Here is an 18,448-nt window from a genome sequence, read left to right as displayed (position 1 = left end):
AATGAAAATCTATACTTTGTGTCGGGCGAAAACTCCATTCAAATGCTTGTAATAGCGAGAAACGAACTAACGTGGTGAAGTAAAGCGTTTTTCATCAACTTCGTACAGATAGCTGTAACATTTGATAGAAGACTCAGACACACATAAATAAGGCAAAGCCTTATAGAATTCTGCATCTTCGTGCTGGGGAAAAAGGTTTTGCAGCTGTTTGAGCTAAGATGTTCAAGTTATTCACAAATGAAAACCTATACTTTGTGTCGGGCGAGAACTCCATTCAAATGCATATAATAGCGAGAAACGAACTAACGTGGTGAAATAAAGCGTTTTTCATCAACTTCATAGAGATAGCTGTAACATTTGATAGAAGACTCAGACACACATAAATATGGCAAAGCCTTATACAATTCGTCATCTCCATTCTGGGAAAAAAGGTTTTGCAGCTGTTTGAGCTAAGATGTTCAAGTTATTCACAAATGAAAACCTATAAGTTGTGTCGGTAGAGAACTCCTTTCAAATGCATGTAATAGCGAGAAACGAAATAACGTGGTGAAATAAAGTTTTTTTCAACTTTATGGCTAAGCCATATAGAATTCAGAAACTCCATGCTGGGGAAAAGGTTTTGCAGCTCTTTGAGCTAAGATGTTCAAGTTATTCACAAATGAAAACCTATACTTTGTGTCGGTAGAGAACTCCTTTCAAATGCATGTAATAGCGAGAAATGAAATAACGTGGTGAAATAAAGTGTTTTTCAACTTTATGGCTAAGCCATATAGAATTCAGCATCTCCATGCTGGGGAAATAGGTTTTGCAGCTGTTTGAGCTAAGATGTTCAAGTTATTCACAAATGAAAACCTATATTTTGTGTCGGGCGAGAACATTCAAATGCATGTAATAAGGAGAAACGCACTAACGTGGTGAAATAAAGTGTTTTTCAACTTTATGGCTAAGCCATATAGAATTCAGCATCTCCATGCTGGGGAAAAAGGTTTTGCAGCTGTTTGAGCTAAGATGTTCAAGTTATTAACAAATGAAAACCTATACTTTGTGTCCGGCGAAAACTCCAGTCAAATGCATGTAATAGCGAGAAACGCACTAAAGTGGTGAAATAAAGCGTTTTTCATCAACTTCATAGAGATAGCTGTAACATTGATAGAAGACTCAGACACACATAAATATGGCTTTGTCTTATAGAATTCTGCATCTTCGTGCTTTGGAAATAGGTTTTGCAAATCTTTGAGCTAAGATGTTCAAGTTATTCACAAATGAAAACCTATACTTTGTGTCGCTAGAGAACTCCTTTCAAATGCATGTAATAGCGAGAAACGAAATAACATGGTGAAATAAAGTGTTTTTCAACTTTATGGCTAAGCCTTATAGAATTCTGCATCTTCGTGCTGGGGAAATAGGTTTTGCAGCTGTTTGAGCTAAGATGTTCAAGTTATTCACAAATGAAAACCTATACTTTGTGTCGGGCGAGAACTCCATTCAAATGCATATAATAGCGAGAAACGAACTAACGTGGTGAAATAAAGCGTTTTTCATCAACTTCATAGAGATAGCTGTAACATTTGATAGAAGACTCAGACACACATAAATATGGCTTTGCCTTATAGAATTCTGCATCTTCGTGCTGGGGAAATAGGTTTTGCAGCTGTTTGAGCTAAGATGTTCATGTTATTCACAAATGAAAACCTATACTTTGTGTCGGGCGAGAACTCCATTCAAATGCATGTAATAGCGAGAAACGCACTAACGGGGTGAAATAAAGCGTTTTTCATCAACTTTAACAACTATATAACATTATATAACATTATATAACTATATAACTATTTAACAACTATAACAAAGTTATAGTGGGATTTTGTTTTTTTACTTGTGTGTTTATATAACTTAGAATAATTGTGTATTCCTCTGTGAACAGCTAGTGCGTTGGTCCCGGCCACCTATTATAAATTACCAATTTAGGGTAACACTGGTGATACAGAAAGGGGCAAAAATGTGACATTCCATGCTTTAAATGTAGGGGTCGTTAATCATCAGAGCAGCTGCTCATCTACAAGGTTGAAACTGTTGGTGGAAGTCGTTGTTATTCACTTGAGCTACTTGTAATTCAGACTGCTGTGCACTGGATATATCTAGCTTTTATTATTTGAAGGGAAAAAAAAGACAAATTGTTGCCCACTGTGTTAGTTCAAGAATGCATCAGGTTTAAACATAGAAGTCATCTCATTTAAATGTAGCACAAATTTTGGAGGAGTTGTTTGGTCTGTTGGTCCTAAACTTTGGGAGAAGCAACCTGTCACTGAGCAGACTCCTCTGGTTGTTTGCACTGAGAGAATATCACATACTGCACATTGTTCAGTGTTTTGTTGTTATAATGATAATAATGATTCTGATTTTGAAATGAAGTGCTGTGGATACTTCCAGACGCACTGTAATTCACATCAGGAACCTTAATGTCTCATGTTACCCTTGAATATTTCTCTTCATACAGTTATCATCTTATATGTCTTAGTGAGACATTTGCAGCCTAACACATAGGGCTGCCACAAACGATTATTTTGATAGTCAACTAGTCACCGATTATTTTTGCGATTAGTCGACTAATCAGATCATGCATCCATTGGACGTACAGCTTATTGCACCTCTTATATAACTATTATTAGCTTACAGATTTAAGTGTTTAAGGTATGTGCTAACTAAAAATAAAGACAAGATGATAGTTTATTAAATTTTAATGAAATTTGCAGATTGTTTCGGTGGAGTTTAATAAACTCCTTGCTATCTAAAATATAACAGGACACCGGAGTAAATTCTCAAGCATCTCACACTTCTGATAATCAGCTGTCTGCTTGACTTTTATTCAGCTGTGCAAAAACTATAACTTTAATCTCAGCCAAACCGATTTACTCAGGAACAAATAAAATACTAAAAAAATGCCAAACAATAACATTTTTAAGTTATCTAAGTGACATATGTTTAACCTGAGTAGCGAAAGACTGCGGTGGGTTTGAAAATGATTTGCCGGGAGTCCGGTGTTCTCACCGGCTCTAGTAAGCCTTGCCCCCGGCTAGCTATCAAGCTAGTGGGTAACAGACGTCTTCGAAAACGTCGGAGCGCTTTTGAAAATATGTGGTGTCTTGATAAACTGAGCAGATATTTGAGGTTTACACAGCTACATTCTCGCCTGAAAATATGTTAAACGTTTATTTTGTGACCCAGAAAGAATAATAAGAGTAATATTAAAACTAACTAGCTGGAGTTTAATGGCAGCTGGCATCCTTGTACATGCAGTGCTGCCATCTTCTGTTTCAGTCCGTTATTACACTCTTAAATCCTGCTACTTATTCCTGCGTCTTTTGGGATCTTACAAAGCTTGATGCCTCGACTATTAAATAAGTCGTTGACGATTTCGATAGTCGATGTAATCGTGACTAGTCGACTAATCGTGGCAGCCCTACTAACACACCTGGTGGTTTGTGAGCACTTTGTATCTGTCAGGTTTCAAGCTGTTTTGTCAGATGATGGATTTGGTCATCCTGCTGTACCCAGGATGCACCGCTGCAACATACTAACCACATGCTAACTATAAGAGTGTATCTTATTTTTTTTCTCGGCCCATTTTGAGTTTCTGCTGGACAGCCTGGTAAAGCCAACCATAGTCTGTACTGCGGGTCAAATGAAATGTGAATTTTGGGCACAGCCACACCTTCTCTCACGTCTTATTTGACTGCATTTGACTTTCTGTCTTGTGCCAGCCTCTGCTTAGAAATGACCTTACACTCAAGTCAGACATGTGTGAGCAAAGACGAGAGTGAATATGACTGAGGTAACGCAAACAGTAAAGTACATAATCCAGGTACAGGATATCAGGATTCTGTTACAGGATGTAATAGAATTTGTTGGCTCCTCCTGCTTATTGTAACACATGATACATTTAATCAGTTGATGCCAGGTCTCTCTTGGAAAAGAGATTCTTAATCTGCCAAAATATTTCACGATACTTTTGCCTGTTTATTTACATATGTTGTAGCGTTGGTCAGCTAGGTGTGGGGCATCAAATCAGTTTGCAACATTTCCTTGTAGGGCCACAAAATGTCTGCAGTGAACCTTTGTGCATTTTACAGTTTGAGATGTGGACTTTCTTTGTAAAATAACATCTAAAAATACAACAACTGCAACAATGTTTAAACTTGGGCTGGGCGGTCGACTCCATAGGCTAATGCTAGATGACTGATACTGTTACTGCCACCAATGACAGTCACCAGTCAGCAGACTGGGTGACTGGGTGATGAATCTATTCGGTCGAATAGATTCATGTATAACCATTAGAGTAGCACTTTCACTCTCCTCCACCACAAATGTAAGCACACTGCACACAGTGATGACTGATTTACTGTTTCCATGATTACTTAACACAAGTTGACAAATATCATCCAACAGCTAATATAATAATAATAATAAGTTATAACAATTACGTGTTCTTTATTGTATTGTAATTGTGCTCACTTATTAAGTCTATTTTTTTTTTAATTCACTCCAACCAGCCAGCTACTGTATACATGGTGTTTTTCAGCCTGTCCATCTCTAAGTGCACTGTACCCCTGTTCTTCAAACAGTCTATTATTAAACAAAGAAGAGAAATGGCACTGGCCAAGTTACCTGCACCTCTCCACCCTCATCCCCAACAGTCTGAAGAAAGGTTTGATACTCTGCTCCTCCAGACCACATAGGCCAGATACTGAACTCCACAATGCCCCATCAAGGTGTGAGTTTGTTGGTAACAGCTAGAAAGCATTTAAGCACAAAATAAAGCACTATGACACTGTTACTCTCACAGCGGGGGGCTGTGCTACATGAACACAGCCCCACCATCCTTTTGTTAAGTATAATTTCCCTGGGGGAATTCAAAATTGTGAGTTTGGTGTCAGTTACATCTTTTTTGTAACCCACTGTATCTGGGGTAGTGCAGATGACTCATAATTATGGCCATCTCAAACCTGTGGTCTCCATGTTATGAGCTCCCTCATTTCTCAGAGCTGCCTTCCTGTGTTCTCTCCCTTCAGGTACAGAGCTCTCACCTTCATCCTAACCTTCTTGCTCTACACCAGTTTCCACCTGTCCAGGAAACCAATTAGTATTGTCAAGGTAAGATATGGTATTCCAGAAACAGTACATGGCATTAATGATTGTACTAATAGGTGCTGCACTGTTGTGCGATGTTTGTACACTGCTCCAAACAGTTAAAAGAACACTTTGAAGAAATAGCAAATCTCAGATGTTTGTAGCAATTATTTATATGTCAAGACCTACGTATACATATACACACGGCCAAAATAAACTCATCATTCCAGTCTGTGCTCCATCACAGCTTGTTTACAGGCATCGCTGGTTATGACCAGCTGGTGTACATTGTCCTAATAAACACCCGCAGCCTTGGGCTCTGTCCAAATCTCCCCCAAAGAATAGAACAGGAGAAAGCTAAAAGAGGTAGCAAAGGAGCTTGATTTGTAATCCCAGTAAGAAAGAACACTGAACTGGAATGGATGCAGTCTGGACCCGGGACAAATTTGTGAAAGAACTCAATGCAGAAAATCAACGGAGGTGGGACAAAGACGGAGTAGACGCTGAGTGGTGTGCTCTACAGCAGCGGTCCCCAACCTTCTTGGCACCACCGACCGGTTCAATGTCAGACAATATATTCACGGACCGGCCTTTAAGGTGTTGCAGATAAATACAACAAAATAAAATGATACGACCGAGACAAAAACGGTGGTATTCTGTAAATATAATAATAAACGTGAATTCACTGTGTAATAACTTTATTAGCAGCGTCCTCCTGAAATGCACCAACAACATTGAGAGTAACATCCTCCTCTCTGCCCCTTAATGCTCTCTGGTCGCTATGGTAACGCATAAATATTTCTTTCTCTACTGTGACCATCATGGAGTCAGGGAGAAAAGGCTTCATGAGAAGAAAGATCTTTCAGATCTTTTAGTGAAGGGCAGGAAAGACCATGCCAGTGGAACAGGGAAGACTATATTCAATTAAACAATCAAACTGCCAGATAAGTGAGCAGGATGGTTTCCACATCAGGAAAGTGACGCTAAACACACCTCAAAAGAGCAGTTTGTGGCTCCGTGTGTCCAAGAACCTCAGAAAACTGGAGACCTTTAACTGGCAGACTGAGTCTAGAAGAACTGAAAAACTCTCAGCTGCTACTTTTTTTATTTTGAATCTTGAAACTGTTAGATGCTTGATTTGAGATATTCATTAACATTTTTGTTTTTGAAATTCTCACCTCTTAAACAGTTACCCAATCACAGTAAAGACCCCTGTTTCTTCTTCCTGTGTTTTCTGTGTGGCTTAATGGTTTTGTGCTTACAGAGTGAGCTTCATAAGAACTGCTCAGCTGTCAGTGAAGCAGCCATCATTGCATCCAGCAGCAGCCAGCAGCCCTCCCTGCTATCTCTCCACACAGATGTCGACTGCGGCTGGAAACCTTTTGGTCTGTCTTATCTTGAGATGTTTTCATCTTTTTCGAATGTTTATAATGTTACAAGTTTACACTAAAGGCCACAGCATCATCAGCAGCAGGTTTCTTAATACTCATGCATGCAAAACATAGATGAATGTGTCGAGCAATTAGTAAAAACCTCGCAGATAAACAAAACCTGATGTGCTGTCCTGAATTAAACACCTGTTCCCCATATTTACAGATAAAAGCAATTACAAACAGCTGCTGGGAGCCATGGACTACTCCTTTCTGTGTGCTTACACAATTGGAATGTACTTGAGGTAAGATGGCAAGGTGTGGAGGAGGAAATGATTTTACACAGTAAATGTGAACTGGTGATGAAGAGGGAAGGCCGCAGCTGGCCAGTGGATTTGAATAAGGCACCTTCTTGCTATGAGGCAGCAATACCATCTGCCACCCACCGTTATTAGTCGAATTATTAAAAATTCTCTGGTCTGTTTGTGTCAATAATTTCTACATATTCCTCCATCATTATATGTGCTGTGGTTTCACTGAAGTCCAGCATGTTTTCCATTTTTCCATCGATCTAACAATTCCCAGTCTGTCCTTCCGCAGCCCCTTGACATATACCGCTGGAGTGAGTGAGTGTGTTATGACCACTAATTTAGCAAGTTGCCAGAATAAAATGATAATTGTTGATTCGGTGTATTAATCCTCTTTATCCAACCCCAAAAACCACAACAGAACTTTTTCTTCTCACTAACTCTCTAATATTTAAACTACTTTATGTGCTGAAATGTGTGATGGTTAATATGATGTCATCACTGTGCATCCATCTAGCGGCATTATCGGGGAGCGCCTGCCCATTCGTCTGTACCTCACAGTGGGCATGCTGGCCAGCGGTGTGTTCACTTGTCTATTTGGGCTTGGTTACATCTACAACATCCACAACCTGAGCTTCTATATATTTGTCCAGGTGAGGTGCAGGATGATCATTTTATAGGATGATATGTTCATTTACACCGCTCAAAAAATTAAAGTAACACGTTAACACACATCAGAGCTCAATAGTAAAGAAAAAGAACATCAGATATGTCTGTACTGATATAGACTGGGTATGAATAGGAATTAAAAGACTTCGTTTGATGAAAATGACAATTATAAACCTACAGAGGGATAAATTTAAAGAAACAATGAAAGTGAAAAAAGTGTAAAAATAACATGGCAGGCTAGTCCACATCAAGGCCTGCTCCTAATGAAGCAGTGGGTGATATCCTGGGGATCTCATCCCAGATATGGACCTCGCTGTCAGCAGCACTGAGCTGCTGGACGGTGAGGTACAACCTCACATGACACTGACTTGGCTCAGAGACATTACTACGACTCCTACTTTTACAAGGACTCTCCAGTACACATAGGAGTGTAAGTGGATATGCACACGAAAATGCACAATGACAAGTTTATGCAGCAATAAACTTGCCATTGTGTATGTTTATACAGAGGAAGTGCACATGTGATCCTGTAAGGAATGCATAACAACAAACTGTTCTGTACAGTGATTCACCTTCTTGTCATTTTGCAGGTGGCCAATGGCTTGGTTCAGACCACTGGTTGGCCTAGTGTAGTGACCTGTATCGGCAACTGGTTTGGAAAGGGAAGGTAATGTCTAAGAATTCCTGGCTGTATAATGCACACTGGCTGTTAGCAGAACAAAAGAAATAAAAAGTTGGACTTTATGACCGAACAAGATCCATCCATCTATTTTCTTTCACTTAGCCAGGGGAACTCACATTAGCATGTCAGTGAAGAGATATAATCTCTCCAGCATGTCCTGCATATACCCTGAGGCCTCTTCCCAGTATGACATGCCTGGAACCCCTAACTCAGCAGGCATCCCAGTCAGATGCCCAAACTACATCAACTTTTCATGTGGAGGAGAGCAGCTCTACTCCGAGCCCCTCGAACTGCTGCGCTCTTCACCCTGTCTCTAAGGGAGAAGCCAGCCACCCTTCAGCGAAAGCTCATTTCAGCTCGTCTGCACAGCTGAAAAGAGCAGAAATATCTGTTCATAGGAGTTAAATAGCAATTGATCTTTGAATACATGTCCTTACTTTAGTCATGTCTTAACTGCTTCAACTGTGGGGGCATACGGAGGGTAAAACTCTTTCCAAATATCCTGGGATTTCCTTACCTGGAAAGACCAGCATGCATCAAAAAAACCCAAACAACTGCCCAAATACTTGTGGAGCAGACTGTATCTCTGTCAGCGTCAGCACTGTATGAACCGAAGGTCTCTGTTTCTGGGTCAGGCGTGGACTCATCATGGGACTGTGGAACTCTCACACTTCAGTGGGAAACATCTTGGGCTCTCTGATTGCCGGCTACTGGGTCTCCTCCAACTGGGGCATGTCCTTCATCGTACCAGGGCTCATCATCATCATCATGGGCGTGGTTTGCTTTCTCTTTCTCATTGAGCGTAAGTACAGCTTCATCATGTTTTTCTGATGAGTGTTATAAGGAGTTTCTTGTTTTTCTAAGCGCACACATTCACTGCTCAAAGAATGCTTGCTATCAAATGAAATGAATGCATTTAGATTCAGTTAGCTGAGGCAGTCTGCTTCCTGTGATTGTCTTTTCAGTACGTTGGCTCTTTGAAGAATGGACTTTATAGCTGTAAATGGATTATGTTGTATTAACCTGATGGTACTGTTTTCATTCTTCAGATCCTAATGACCTAAAAACCATCTATACACGAAATTCATCTCTAGGCAAGACTGTAAGTACACAATTTTTGTTTGTTTTAATTTCTTATATTGAAGACTAGTTTGGTCCATTAAGCATGAATAATATTTCAGTGTAATATTAACTCTGTCATTTATAATTAAATGTGGAAATGAAGGAAAAAGTATTTTATTTTTATTTGCATTTGAATTATCAATCAGCAGCCCTGTTTAGCTGTGAATGTCTCTCTTTGATTAGCTCCCAAGCAAGAGTTGGAATGGAGTGAACGGACACACAGAGGTGTATCTACAGTACAAGGACAACAAAAATCAGGTGTGTCTCACAGTTTAACTTAAAACTGAGATTATTTACTGTACTTACTGTAAGGTGTTACAGATTCAAATATTGGGGATGGATACAAGAGGAAAACCAAAATAACCACACTGGTCCGGCCGGGTCAAGTCAAACGATGATTTAATGAACACACGCGTGGGAGATGGACACCATACAGCAGACAGCATCAGATCTCAAACTCTTATAGCCTCTAGTGGCCCCCACCTAATCATAAAAGCCTAAACATTCACATTCTTTCTCTCACACAGCGCCTAAGCTACGACCTTGGCTCCCTGTTTATCTGCTCCTGATGAGATGGGGCAGTATGCTCTGTTCTCTTCTAATCAGACAAATAAGGTGATGACTTTCTGTGAACAATATTTCTTATAACTCAGCAGTACAATGCATCACAAAACAATATCATCCATTCACAACAAATCAGCAGTCTAATGTAATGCAAATCAATTTACCAAATGTAATAGTTATCACCTTCTTCTAATTCAGGAGCAAATGCAAACCAAAACTACATAGTAATTCACAATCTTTAATCAGGGGTCTAACATGGCACAAAGCAATATCATAATCCCACAATTCCCCCTGATGAGCTCTTTAGACTTAAAGAGCTCACTTACACCCTGCAATCCAGTGTTGCCGGGTTCATTTCTCCTTACTCCTGAGGCCCTTTGTCCCCCTGTTGGGTGAACCATATGTGAGATGACCTCTGTGTTTGCGCAGTTCAGATGCAAGAAAAACTTTTATTACAACAACAACAGTAGGTACAGATGATACTCCCATCACTCCCCAGTTCTCCCACAGCTTTATTTCGGTGCTACCTTATACCCTCCAAACGTACTCAGACTAGAACCTCTGTCCGAGGAGCTTTTAACCTTTATTTTATTGCTGTAGGCACCAGTGTCTTCCAGTCGGGTGATCCTCTGCTCTTGTTTCCTTCAACCTCAGGGGTTAGACAACCCTTCAGTCGTTGCACAGATCAGGGGATTATTCTGCCCCGATTTCAAACAATGATCTGTGTATTCTGGGATCACAGCTGTGTTCCCCAGGAAAAGGAACAGAAAGATGTTCTCCTTATGACCAACAGCCTCTCGAACGTCGTTGGTGTGGTGTTCCTGGATTTCCGTCAACCCCTTCATGATTATTGCTGTGTTTATGGGATCCATCCTTTTGAGGTGACTAACTGGAGCCCAAAATGCCATGACACTTGAACCCAGTTGATGTTTCCGCAGTCACCGTATCTGTCTCTGCTGCCAAGGATCCTCGTATATCTGTGACCTCGTCTGGTGTCTGTTCCTTTCTCTGTAAGAGACAGAAAACCAAAACACCTCTCTTCCCAGCTCTAACAATCTACTGTTGCTGTCTACTGATCTTTTGGTGATTCAGAATTTGTTTAGAATATTCAGAATGTCCCAAGGACTTATCCTAATTTAATGTATGTGTGTGTAAGCGTGTTTGCATTTAGCCTGCTGCACTCAAGGTATTTCCTACACTTTATCAGTCTGGACTATCGCCGAACGAAGCTTATGACCTTCAAAAAACCGAGTGCCAACTCATTATAAGCACATTTGCAAGATATGTATAAAAATGATTAAAACCACTCATTCTAATAAAAGACATAAACAAATTAGCCATTTCTAATTCTAACATGTGTCCATTCAATGAAGCTAGAAAATTAAAAGAAAAGGTTAGTGACCTCATATCTCAAAAAGTATCAGACTTTCTCCTATCCAGTGTCGTTGCTCCAGTCTTGTTATCCTGTGTTAGGGAATGAAATCAATTTAATTGTCATGTTAGATCTGTTCAACTCCTGGCTCCGCCCAGAGCCTGCGTCTTCACAATCGTCTACAAACAAAACCTGTATTATTATGAACTTCACTTCAACATGAACTTGTTGACTACTTTTGACACCTGTAGATAGAAGATTAACATGGGGTTATAACAATCACTGTAATACAAATGTTAATATGTCAATAGCTTCAATAAATGTTCAATGCAATGCTTGTTATATGATTCTGATGTAACAATAATGCTGATGCTAAAATAACAGTAAAACACACCCTTTTTATCCCTTACTGACCACAGCAGGGGAATCTATGTTTTAATTCAGCCATGAATCCAGCTCACCTGATTCATCACTGAGCCACACCGGCACTGGCATCTGACAGGGTGGCGCTGCATATTCTTCCTTTAATGTCACTATTTTCAATCTGTTAATTAGAGTGCTTAAACATGAAGTAGACTACGTCCACTACAAGTCAATACAACTGTGAATGTGGCCAATTATCAATCTATTACCAATCAATAACAAAAAATAGCTTTTATTTTATGCATGCTTTTAGTCAACCACTCACCCACAGGATCTCCAATCCCAGAAAATTCCTTCTCCTCATTTAATGAGTCTGTCCTCCTTCCATGCCCTGGTAACTGGTCCATCCAGAGCCATATCGTCTTGAAATATACATACAACAAGCCAAACCACACCTTGGTCACACCAACCCTTTTCCGCCCTGAAGATGTCCAACGCCATCTTAGTCTGGACTGTCAAAGGTGACTTTAACGCTGACTGTTCCGACAATCCATTTATAACATTTCCTGATCAGATTAGCCAATCCCTGCACACTGGAATAAACATAATCAACATGATCAACATTTTTCCTGCGTGTTTTTCACCATCTTATTGATTCCAACGCTCCATCCTTATGTGGTTTGCTACATTATGTTTATCTAAAACTCCACTCTGTCTCTAAATGTTTGAAGAATTTTTCATATTTGGGGTCAAGTTTTAAGAATTTGACCATACGTGAAATTAATGATGCTATCACCCCCATCGGGGCTTACCTTTCCCACTTCTGATGATATTCCTCCCTATTCTTTGCAAGTACCCCTTTTGGTGGCGAGAAACTGTTGGTGTGGTCAAGTGGGTGCTGTAAAAACAAAAGCTCAGGACAGAACAGTTATCAGTCATGTACTTCATACAAAATTAGCATATATTGAATTTCATATTGATCCTCTGAGTGTAATGGTACATTTTAATTTTAATTTATCAAAACTAAACAATAATTTTTCTTTATTTTGCTCTTGTTCTTGTGCAGCACCACATCTCAGCACATGCCCCTGTCGGTTCTATCTTACTTTTCTAAATTATTGACTATTTCAATGGAGAACCTAAATGACGTGGACCAGTGTTTGTCATTACATATCTCTATTTTGAATGTGACAAGTCTATCATTCCCCTGTTATTCATAGACATCAATAGAGTTTTTTTTGCTTTTTTTTTTCTATCAAAATTAATTGGCTTTTTTTTACAGTGGCCTGCTATGGTTAATAATAACCTGTTCAGTCTTGAGTGAAATCAAAGCTTCTCTTCACTTTAGCATTTAACATTCCCAACAATATAATGTGATACATTAATCGAAACACAACTAATAAAACACAATTTTCTTGATGGAAACATCAGTAGCTCAAAATTAGCAACCAAAGGGTTAAGTCTGCAGTTCACACTCATGTGAAGCTACAGCCTCCCCCTTTAGTCTCCGTCATCCTTCTACTCCTGCAAAAACAAAACAAAGCAAGACAAAACATCCACCCTTCTTTTACAGGCTGGGTGAATTGTTTGTGGACGTTTACTAATCCTAAAGTTGGTACCGTTTTTGTGTCAGTATCAAGTCAGTTAAAACTTTTAGTCGTCAGTCCATCACAGTCCAGTCACATGCATACATTCACACACATTCATACCAGATATTGCTGATAATGGAGTCTCACACGCAACCTATTCGAGCCTCCATCACCAGCAAGATGACATCATCATTTTAAATGAAAAACAGTTCCTTGTTTCTTTGGACTGGATTGACTCGCTGCAATCCTTTTAGGTTCAGGACTTCTCATGTGATCAGTGTCCCATATAAGTGAATTTCTCCCAAGCCCATTATAATCATGGAGAAAAATACTTTGCAACTGTTTTCAGTAAGAATGTTTTATAGCGCTTTAAAGTTCAATCTCTCAGGCCTGGATTAAAGAGCTGATTTGTTAAATCAGGAACTCACAAAATACCAAAATATCACCACCGGTGGATCACTCCTCTCAGATGTTCTTATTTCAGTGCACTGTAACAAAAGCAAAGACAAACGTAACCAATAAAATACTCATATAATAACAAATACTGGGGCCCGTTGGAAACATGTCCAAGCATAAAACCATCTTTCTCTCTCTTAGAGAAAGAAAACAATCCAAACCTCACTGATAAAATCAACCTAGTGTTAAGCAAAACCCAAAATCAACCAAAACTTCACCAGAAAGTTTTTCTCTGTCCAGGGACAATATTGTGTAAGCATACAGGTACCGTAACTTCTTTTTGCACTGACAAAAACGTGTTGGACTTATTTGATTCAATAGTGGACACCAGTTGCACACAAATGTTTTGCTTTGGTAGGAACTTAAACAACTGAGTTAAATCAACACAACCTTTTCATTTTCAGTTAACCTGTGCATTTTGAGTTCATATTACACGATTAAGACATGTTCAGATGGAGTAAGTTGAGCTCCTGGAATATTTTAATCCTTCACAATTCTGTCATTTTATTTCAACACTATTCAATAACTTTTATCCAAATTCTACTTGGTTCCTTAAATACTACATGTTGTCTTCATATTGCCTACGGTTCAACAAAGTCTAAATTCTGGTTACCATAAAAATTGAATGGGTCTACCACAACTACCATCCTCCTATCTTTATCCTGATTGCAGGAGGGCTGGGAAATAACTCTAAAGTGATAGGTTACGAGGCAGGGTGCACCCCGAACAGGTCACCAGTCTATCACCTAGAAACAAACAACCATTTACACTTACATTCACGGATAATTTAAAATCATCAATTAACCTAGCTCTAACAGCTGCATGACTTTTCACTGTGGCAGGAAACCAGAATACCCAGAGAGAAACCACTGCAAACTAACCAGACTGTGGACTTGCACCCAGGACCTTCTTACTGTGGAGCAACCGCACTCACCAGCATGCCAACAATGTAGGAAATACAGGGAAGCTATGATTTCCTGTTGAATTTTGTACAGATCTTTAAAGCCTGAGGCAATTGTGTTAAATACATGTGGGATGCTTACGTAAATCCGAGGGCTGGCCCCCTTTTCTTCTTTTTATTTTATATTTTATTATTGTTATTATTTTTATTATTATTTTTTTTTTTTCAGTGTGTTCCTCCTTCAATTAAATCTCAATCACAAACATGTGACTCTCCGAAATAAGGCTCACACCGTTAATTCATCATTTTCACTCTGTACCACTGCTCCTTATCAGGCTGTGCGAAGCACAGTAAACAATTCAGTTGAGGCCTTAAGCCATAAACAGACATCACTCACAGACATTGTTTTCATAACCAAACTGCTCTAGACCCTGTCCCCTAAATCTACACAAATGCCCTCTGGGTGACATGAAATACATTTAACCAATTAACAATCAATGGCTTCTTGTTGTTGTAACAGATTCTGTATTTGGACGTTTGTGTGCAGCATTTTGCGTATCAGCATAGCATTTGTTAGTAAAGCATTCTTCATTGCATCAGCGTGTGTGTGTCACTCTTCCTTGCACAAACATGTATATGTCTGTGTGGATCACTTCTCCGTGAATTGAATCAACATTTCAATTTGTGTGTGTGTGTGTCATTTCTCAGTCAATCAACGAGTGCATATGTGTTCATATGTGTGTTTCTCTTGATTCTGAATCAGTGTATGTAGATGTGTGTGTTTGTGTTCATCACTTTCCTGTTCTGGTGTTCTGGGTAAACCATGGCCTGAAGCGCGCTCTGGGGTCCTGCCCTCCCCCTTTTCAGTCCGTTTGGGTCCATTGGTGCTGCTGCCCAAAGTTCTCTCCATACTGGTTCTGGCCCCAATTGAGGCAGTCCTTTTCTCCAGTGTCCTGCATCTTCTCCTTGTCCAGCTTCTCCTTAACTTGACCCTTTTTGCTTCTGTAAGTCCTTCAGGGTTTGCTCCTGTGTTGGAGCTTCTCGTCAGGTTTGGCAACCTCCTGCTGCAGCAAGCTCCGGCCTGATTTTAAATGGTAAATGGTAAATGGCCTGTATTTATATAGCGCTTTACTAGTCCCTAAGGACCCCAAAGCGCTTTACATATCCAGTCATCCACCCATTCACACACACACATTCACACACTGGTGATGGTAAGCTACATTGTAGCCACAGCCACCCTGGGGCGCACTGACAGAGGCGAGGCTGCCGGACACTGGCGCCACCGGGCCCTGTGTTAAGTCCTGTATCTGGGACTCTAAGCCTGACTGATGAGTTCGATTAGCAGCCAGCTCCTCCTGAGCCATGATCAGTTTCTGCTCTGATGCCTTGAGCTCTTACTGAGGACAGAAACCTCAGAGTCTTTTCCGTACACGTCAGATTGAAGTTTATTGATGTTTTCCTTGCTTTGTTCCACGGCCTTCTGCAGCCCTGCTGTCCGGCTCTTCTCAGAGGTCAGCTCCTGGCTGAGCCCCGACACCTGTGCCTTCAGCTTATGTTCTTCTGCTGCTTTTGTCCAATCTGAGGTGCCTTCTGACCTCAGTTACTCCTCGTGTCTCTGGCACGCCCTTTTTGCTGCCCGATCATCCGTGTTGGTCCGTCACTGTCCTGCACAGGTTTAATGCAGTGTTGTTAAGGTCAGCATTTTTTGCTCGGCCTCACTTTTCATCCGGGCTTAATAAGCGTCTCGTCACAGCTCTGTCAGCTGAAGCTGTCTGGAAATCTCCCCCGTGTCGTGAAACGGGCCTTGGATTTAACGTTCTCCGTCTCCGCTGCATGAGATCTTTCCTGCAGCACTGTTGACATTCTCAGGCTGTTGTTGTGGGTCCAGCTGCTGTAGCATTTGGTCAGGGTCACATCAAAGATGGTAGAGGGGAGAGCAAAGATGGTAGAGGGGAGAGCAGGAGTCCAGGTCAGCCTCGGCTTTCCGGGCCGACAAAGCAGCCTGTAATTAAGCATAAAGAGAAAAAACAAAAACAAAACAAAAACAGACGAACAGGAAAATGATGTTGTTTTGGCTGTGTTATTCAGCCTTCTGTGTCAGCCTTCTCCCCCCCTTTTTTTTTGTTTTTTCTCACTATATAATCAACTCCTAACCCACCAAATTGACAGGACAACACAGGTACATGTTAAAATTCTTAAGATCATGTTTAATAATTCAAAAAGGAATTTTATTTCATTCAGTAATCACTTGTATTAATCAATCAGAGGAAAACATGTCACAATTTGACTCTTTTAACCACTAAATTTGTTGTTTCATCACTGGTTGTTCATACCAGTGTCTGTCTTTTTGAAGTCAAGTTGTTGTCCTGCAACCCAGAGAGTTTAATTGTTAGTAGTGGATAGACTTTATCATTTAACATCAGGTGTATGTTAAGTTTCGCTGCTTTAACCTTGCTGGAAAATCTTCACGTGTTCATGAATGTAAGCTGTTTCTTCATTGCGTGTATGTACGTTTGTGGGTGGGTTATTTTAACTTTTTTCTCAAACAAGGCATTTCTCTAATTGTGTGTGTTTTTAATTTTGTTTCCCAAATTTTGATTTCCCACCTTAAATAACAGCATTCCATGTCTTCAGCCAGGAATTAGAGCTTGCTTGTGAGATTCAGGGACACATGGTGCCAAAAACAATTCAGTGAAAAACTTGCCTGAAAATTTCCAGTGATGGTAACCGATAACTGGAGGAGAAGATGTCCTTTAAGCTTCTTTTTCGGTTGGGGACAAAGTGAGAGGTCAAACTGTTAAATTTTGAGCCAGAGCTTGGCCTGTCTGTCGTCCCAATTTTGTTAATCTATCCTTTTGCTGCTGTACTCAGGTCTCCAGGTTGAGAGAAATCCACCTGTATTAAGAGACTAAAACATTCATTTACTATTTTTCTGAAAACATCCACTTACTATTTCTTTTCTGAAAACATTCACTTACTATTTCTTTTCTGAAAACATTCACTTACTATTTCTTTTCTGAAAACATCCATTCGCTTCATCTGCCTAGATTTTACTCTCTCTCTCTCTTGGTGCATAGTTCACACAGTCAGGCAGTTGCCTTTTATGGGCATGCAAGTTTCCGGTCACTTACCCCCAGCAGCTGCGAAGCCGTCTCTCCCATATCAAAACTCAGCCAAACATTAAACATTCACCGTAGTCATTCAAAACTTTATTTGTAATATTATAATCAGCAAAATCAGCGTTTTAATTACAGGCATGTATCATTGTTTGCAAATCATACTTATAAAACTCAATAAAACGCTAAACAGGAAGTCCTCTGTGGGCTTCACAGCAGCCACCTCATTTGCATGTTCACACACCGTCTAAGAATAGCTCGCAGCGCTGCAGCGCACTGTCGTCACACACAGCCTCGTTTCACACTCAACTTTCTATTATATTACAAAGACGTCTTATATTTACACTCACTCTCAGGCCTGAAAGTTTTAGCGCCTACACAATTTTGACAAATTTAAGATAACGGGTCCAACCGAAGAAAGTCCAACTTTTTTGTAATCAATTAACCAGTATCAGACTCTAACTGTATCTGGCCTCATCTCTAAAATCCCTAACTCAATTTAAAGTGTCCAAAAAAGCGCAGATAAGGAGACTCTAACTCCTAGCTTGTTCCAGGATGCCCTGTACCCCACAGTCAAGCCAACTGAACTAACCCTGTTCGCCGACAGGTCAAGGTCGCGCGTCCGTGGCCAGGAGGGAGCGTAACCTCCGGGCTATGCGCCTCTTAGTGGACTCTAACCACCGTTCTAACAAAATTTATAATACTTTTAAACAACAGACAACACCCAAAAAACAAGAGTATGACTGAGGCAGATGCAACGTTATGGACATTGGAGACTCTAACTCGCAAAATGACCAACACAGATGCAATCC

The 18,448-nt window shown here is 40.2% G+C and overlaps 1 protein-coding gene across 1 annotated transcript in view; it reads left to right on the top strand.

The window, feature by feature from the left end:
• Positions 1 to 4,533: 4,533 nt before the first annotated feature.
• LOC146499908 (glucose-6-phosphate exchanger SLC37A1-like) overlaps positions 4,534 to 18,448 on the top strand; it is a gene marked incomplete at its 5' end in the record, with an annotated part of 39,242 nt that continues 25,327 nt past the window's right edge. Inside the window, 9 exons of the mRNA XM_085135889.1 lie at positions 4,534 to 4,766; positions 5,067 to 5,148; positions 6,389 to 6,509; positions 6,721 to 6,799; positions 7,320 to 7,455; positions 8,062 to 8,138; positions 8,789 to 8,955; positions 9,203 to 9,255; positions 9,459 to 9,533. Of these exons, the coding sequence (XP_084992015.1) occupies positions 4,534 to 4,766; positions 5,067 to 5,148; positions 6,389 to 6,509; positions 6,721 to 6,799; positions 7,320 to 7,455; positions 8,062 to 8,138; positions 8,789 to 8,955; positions 9,203 to 9,255; positions 9,459 to 9,533 (1,023 nt within the window). The remainder of the gene's footprint in view (positions 4,767 to 5,066; positions 5,149 to 6,388; positions 6,510 to 6,720; positions 6,800 to 7,319; positions 7,456 to 8,061; positions 8,139 to 8,788; positions 8,956 to 9,202; positions 9,256 to 9,458; positions 9,534 to 18,448) is intronic.

Source organism: Neolamprologus multifasciatus, chromosome 16, assembly GCF_963576455.1.
Source record: "Neolamprologus multifasciatus chromosome 16, fNeoMul1.2, whole genome shotgun sequence".
Lineage (NCBI taxonomy): Eukaryota > Metazoa > Chordata > Actinopteri > Cichliformes > Cichlidae > Neolamprologus > Neolamprologus multifasciatus.
Note: the sequence above shows the minus strand (reverse complement) of the source record. Positions and strands in the feature narration are given on the sequence as shown.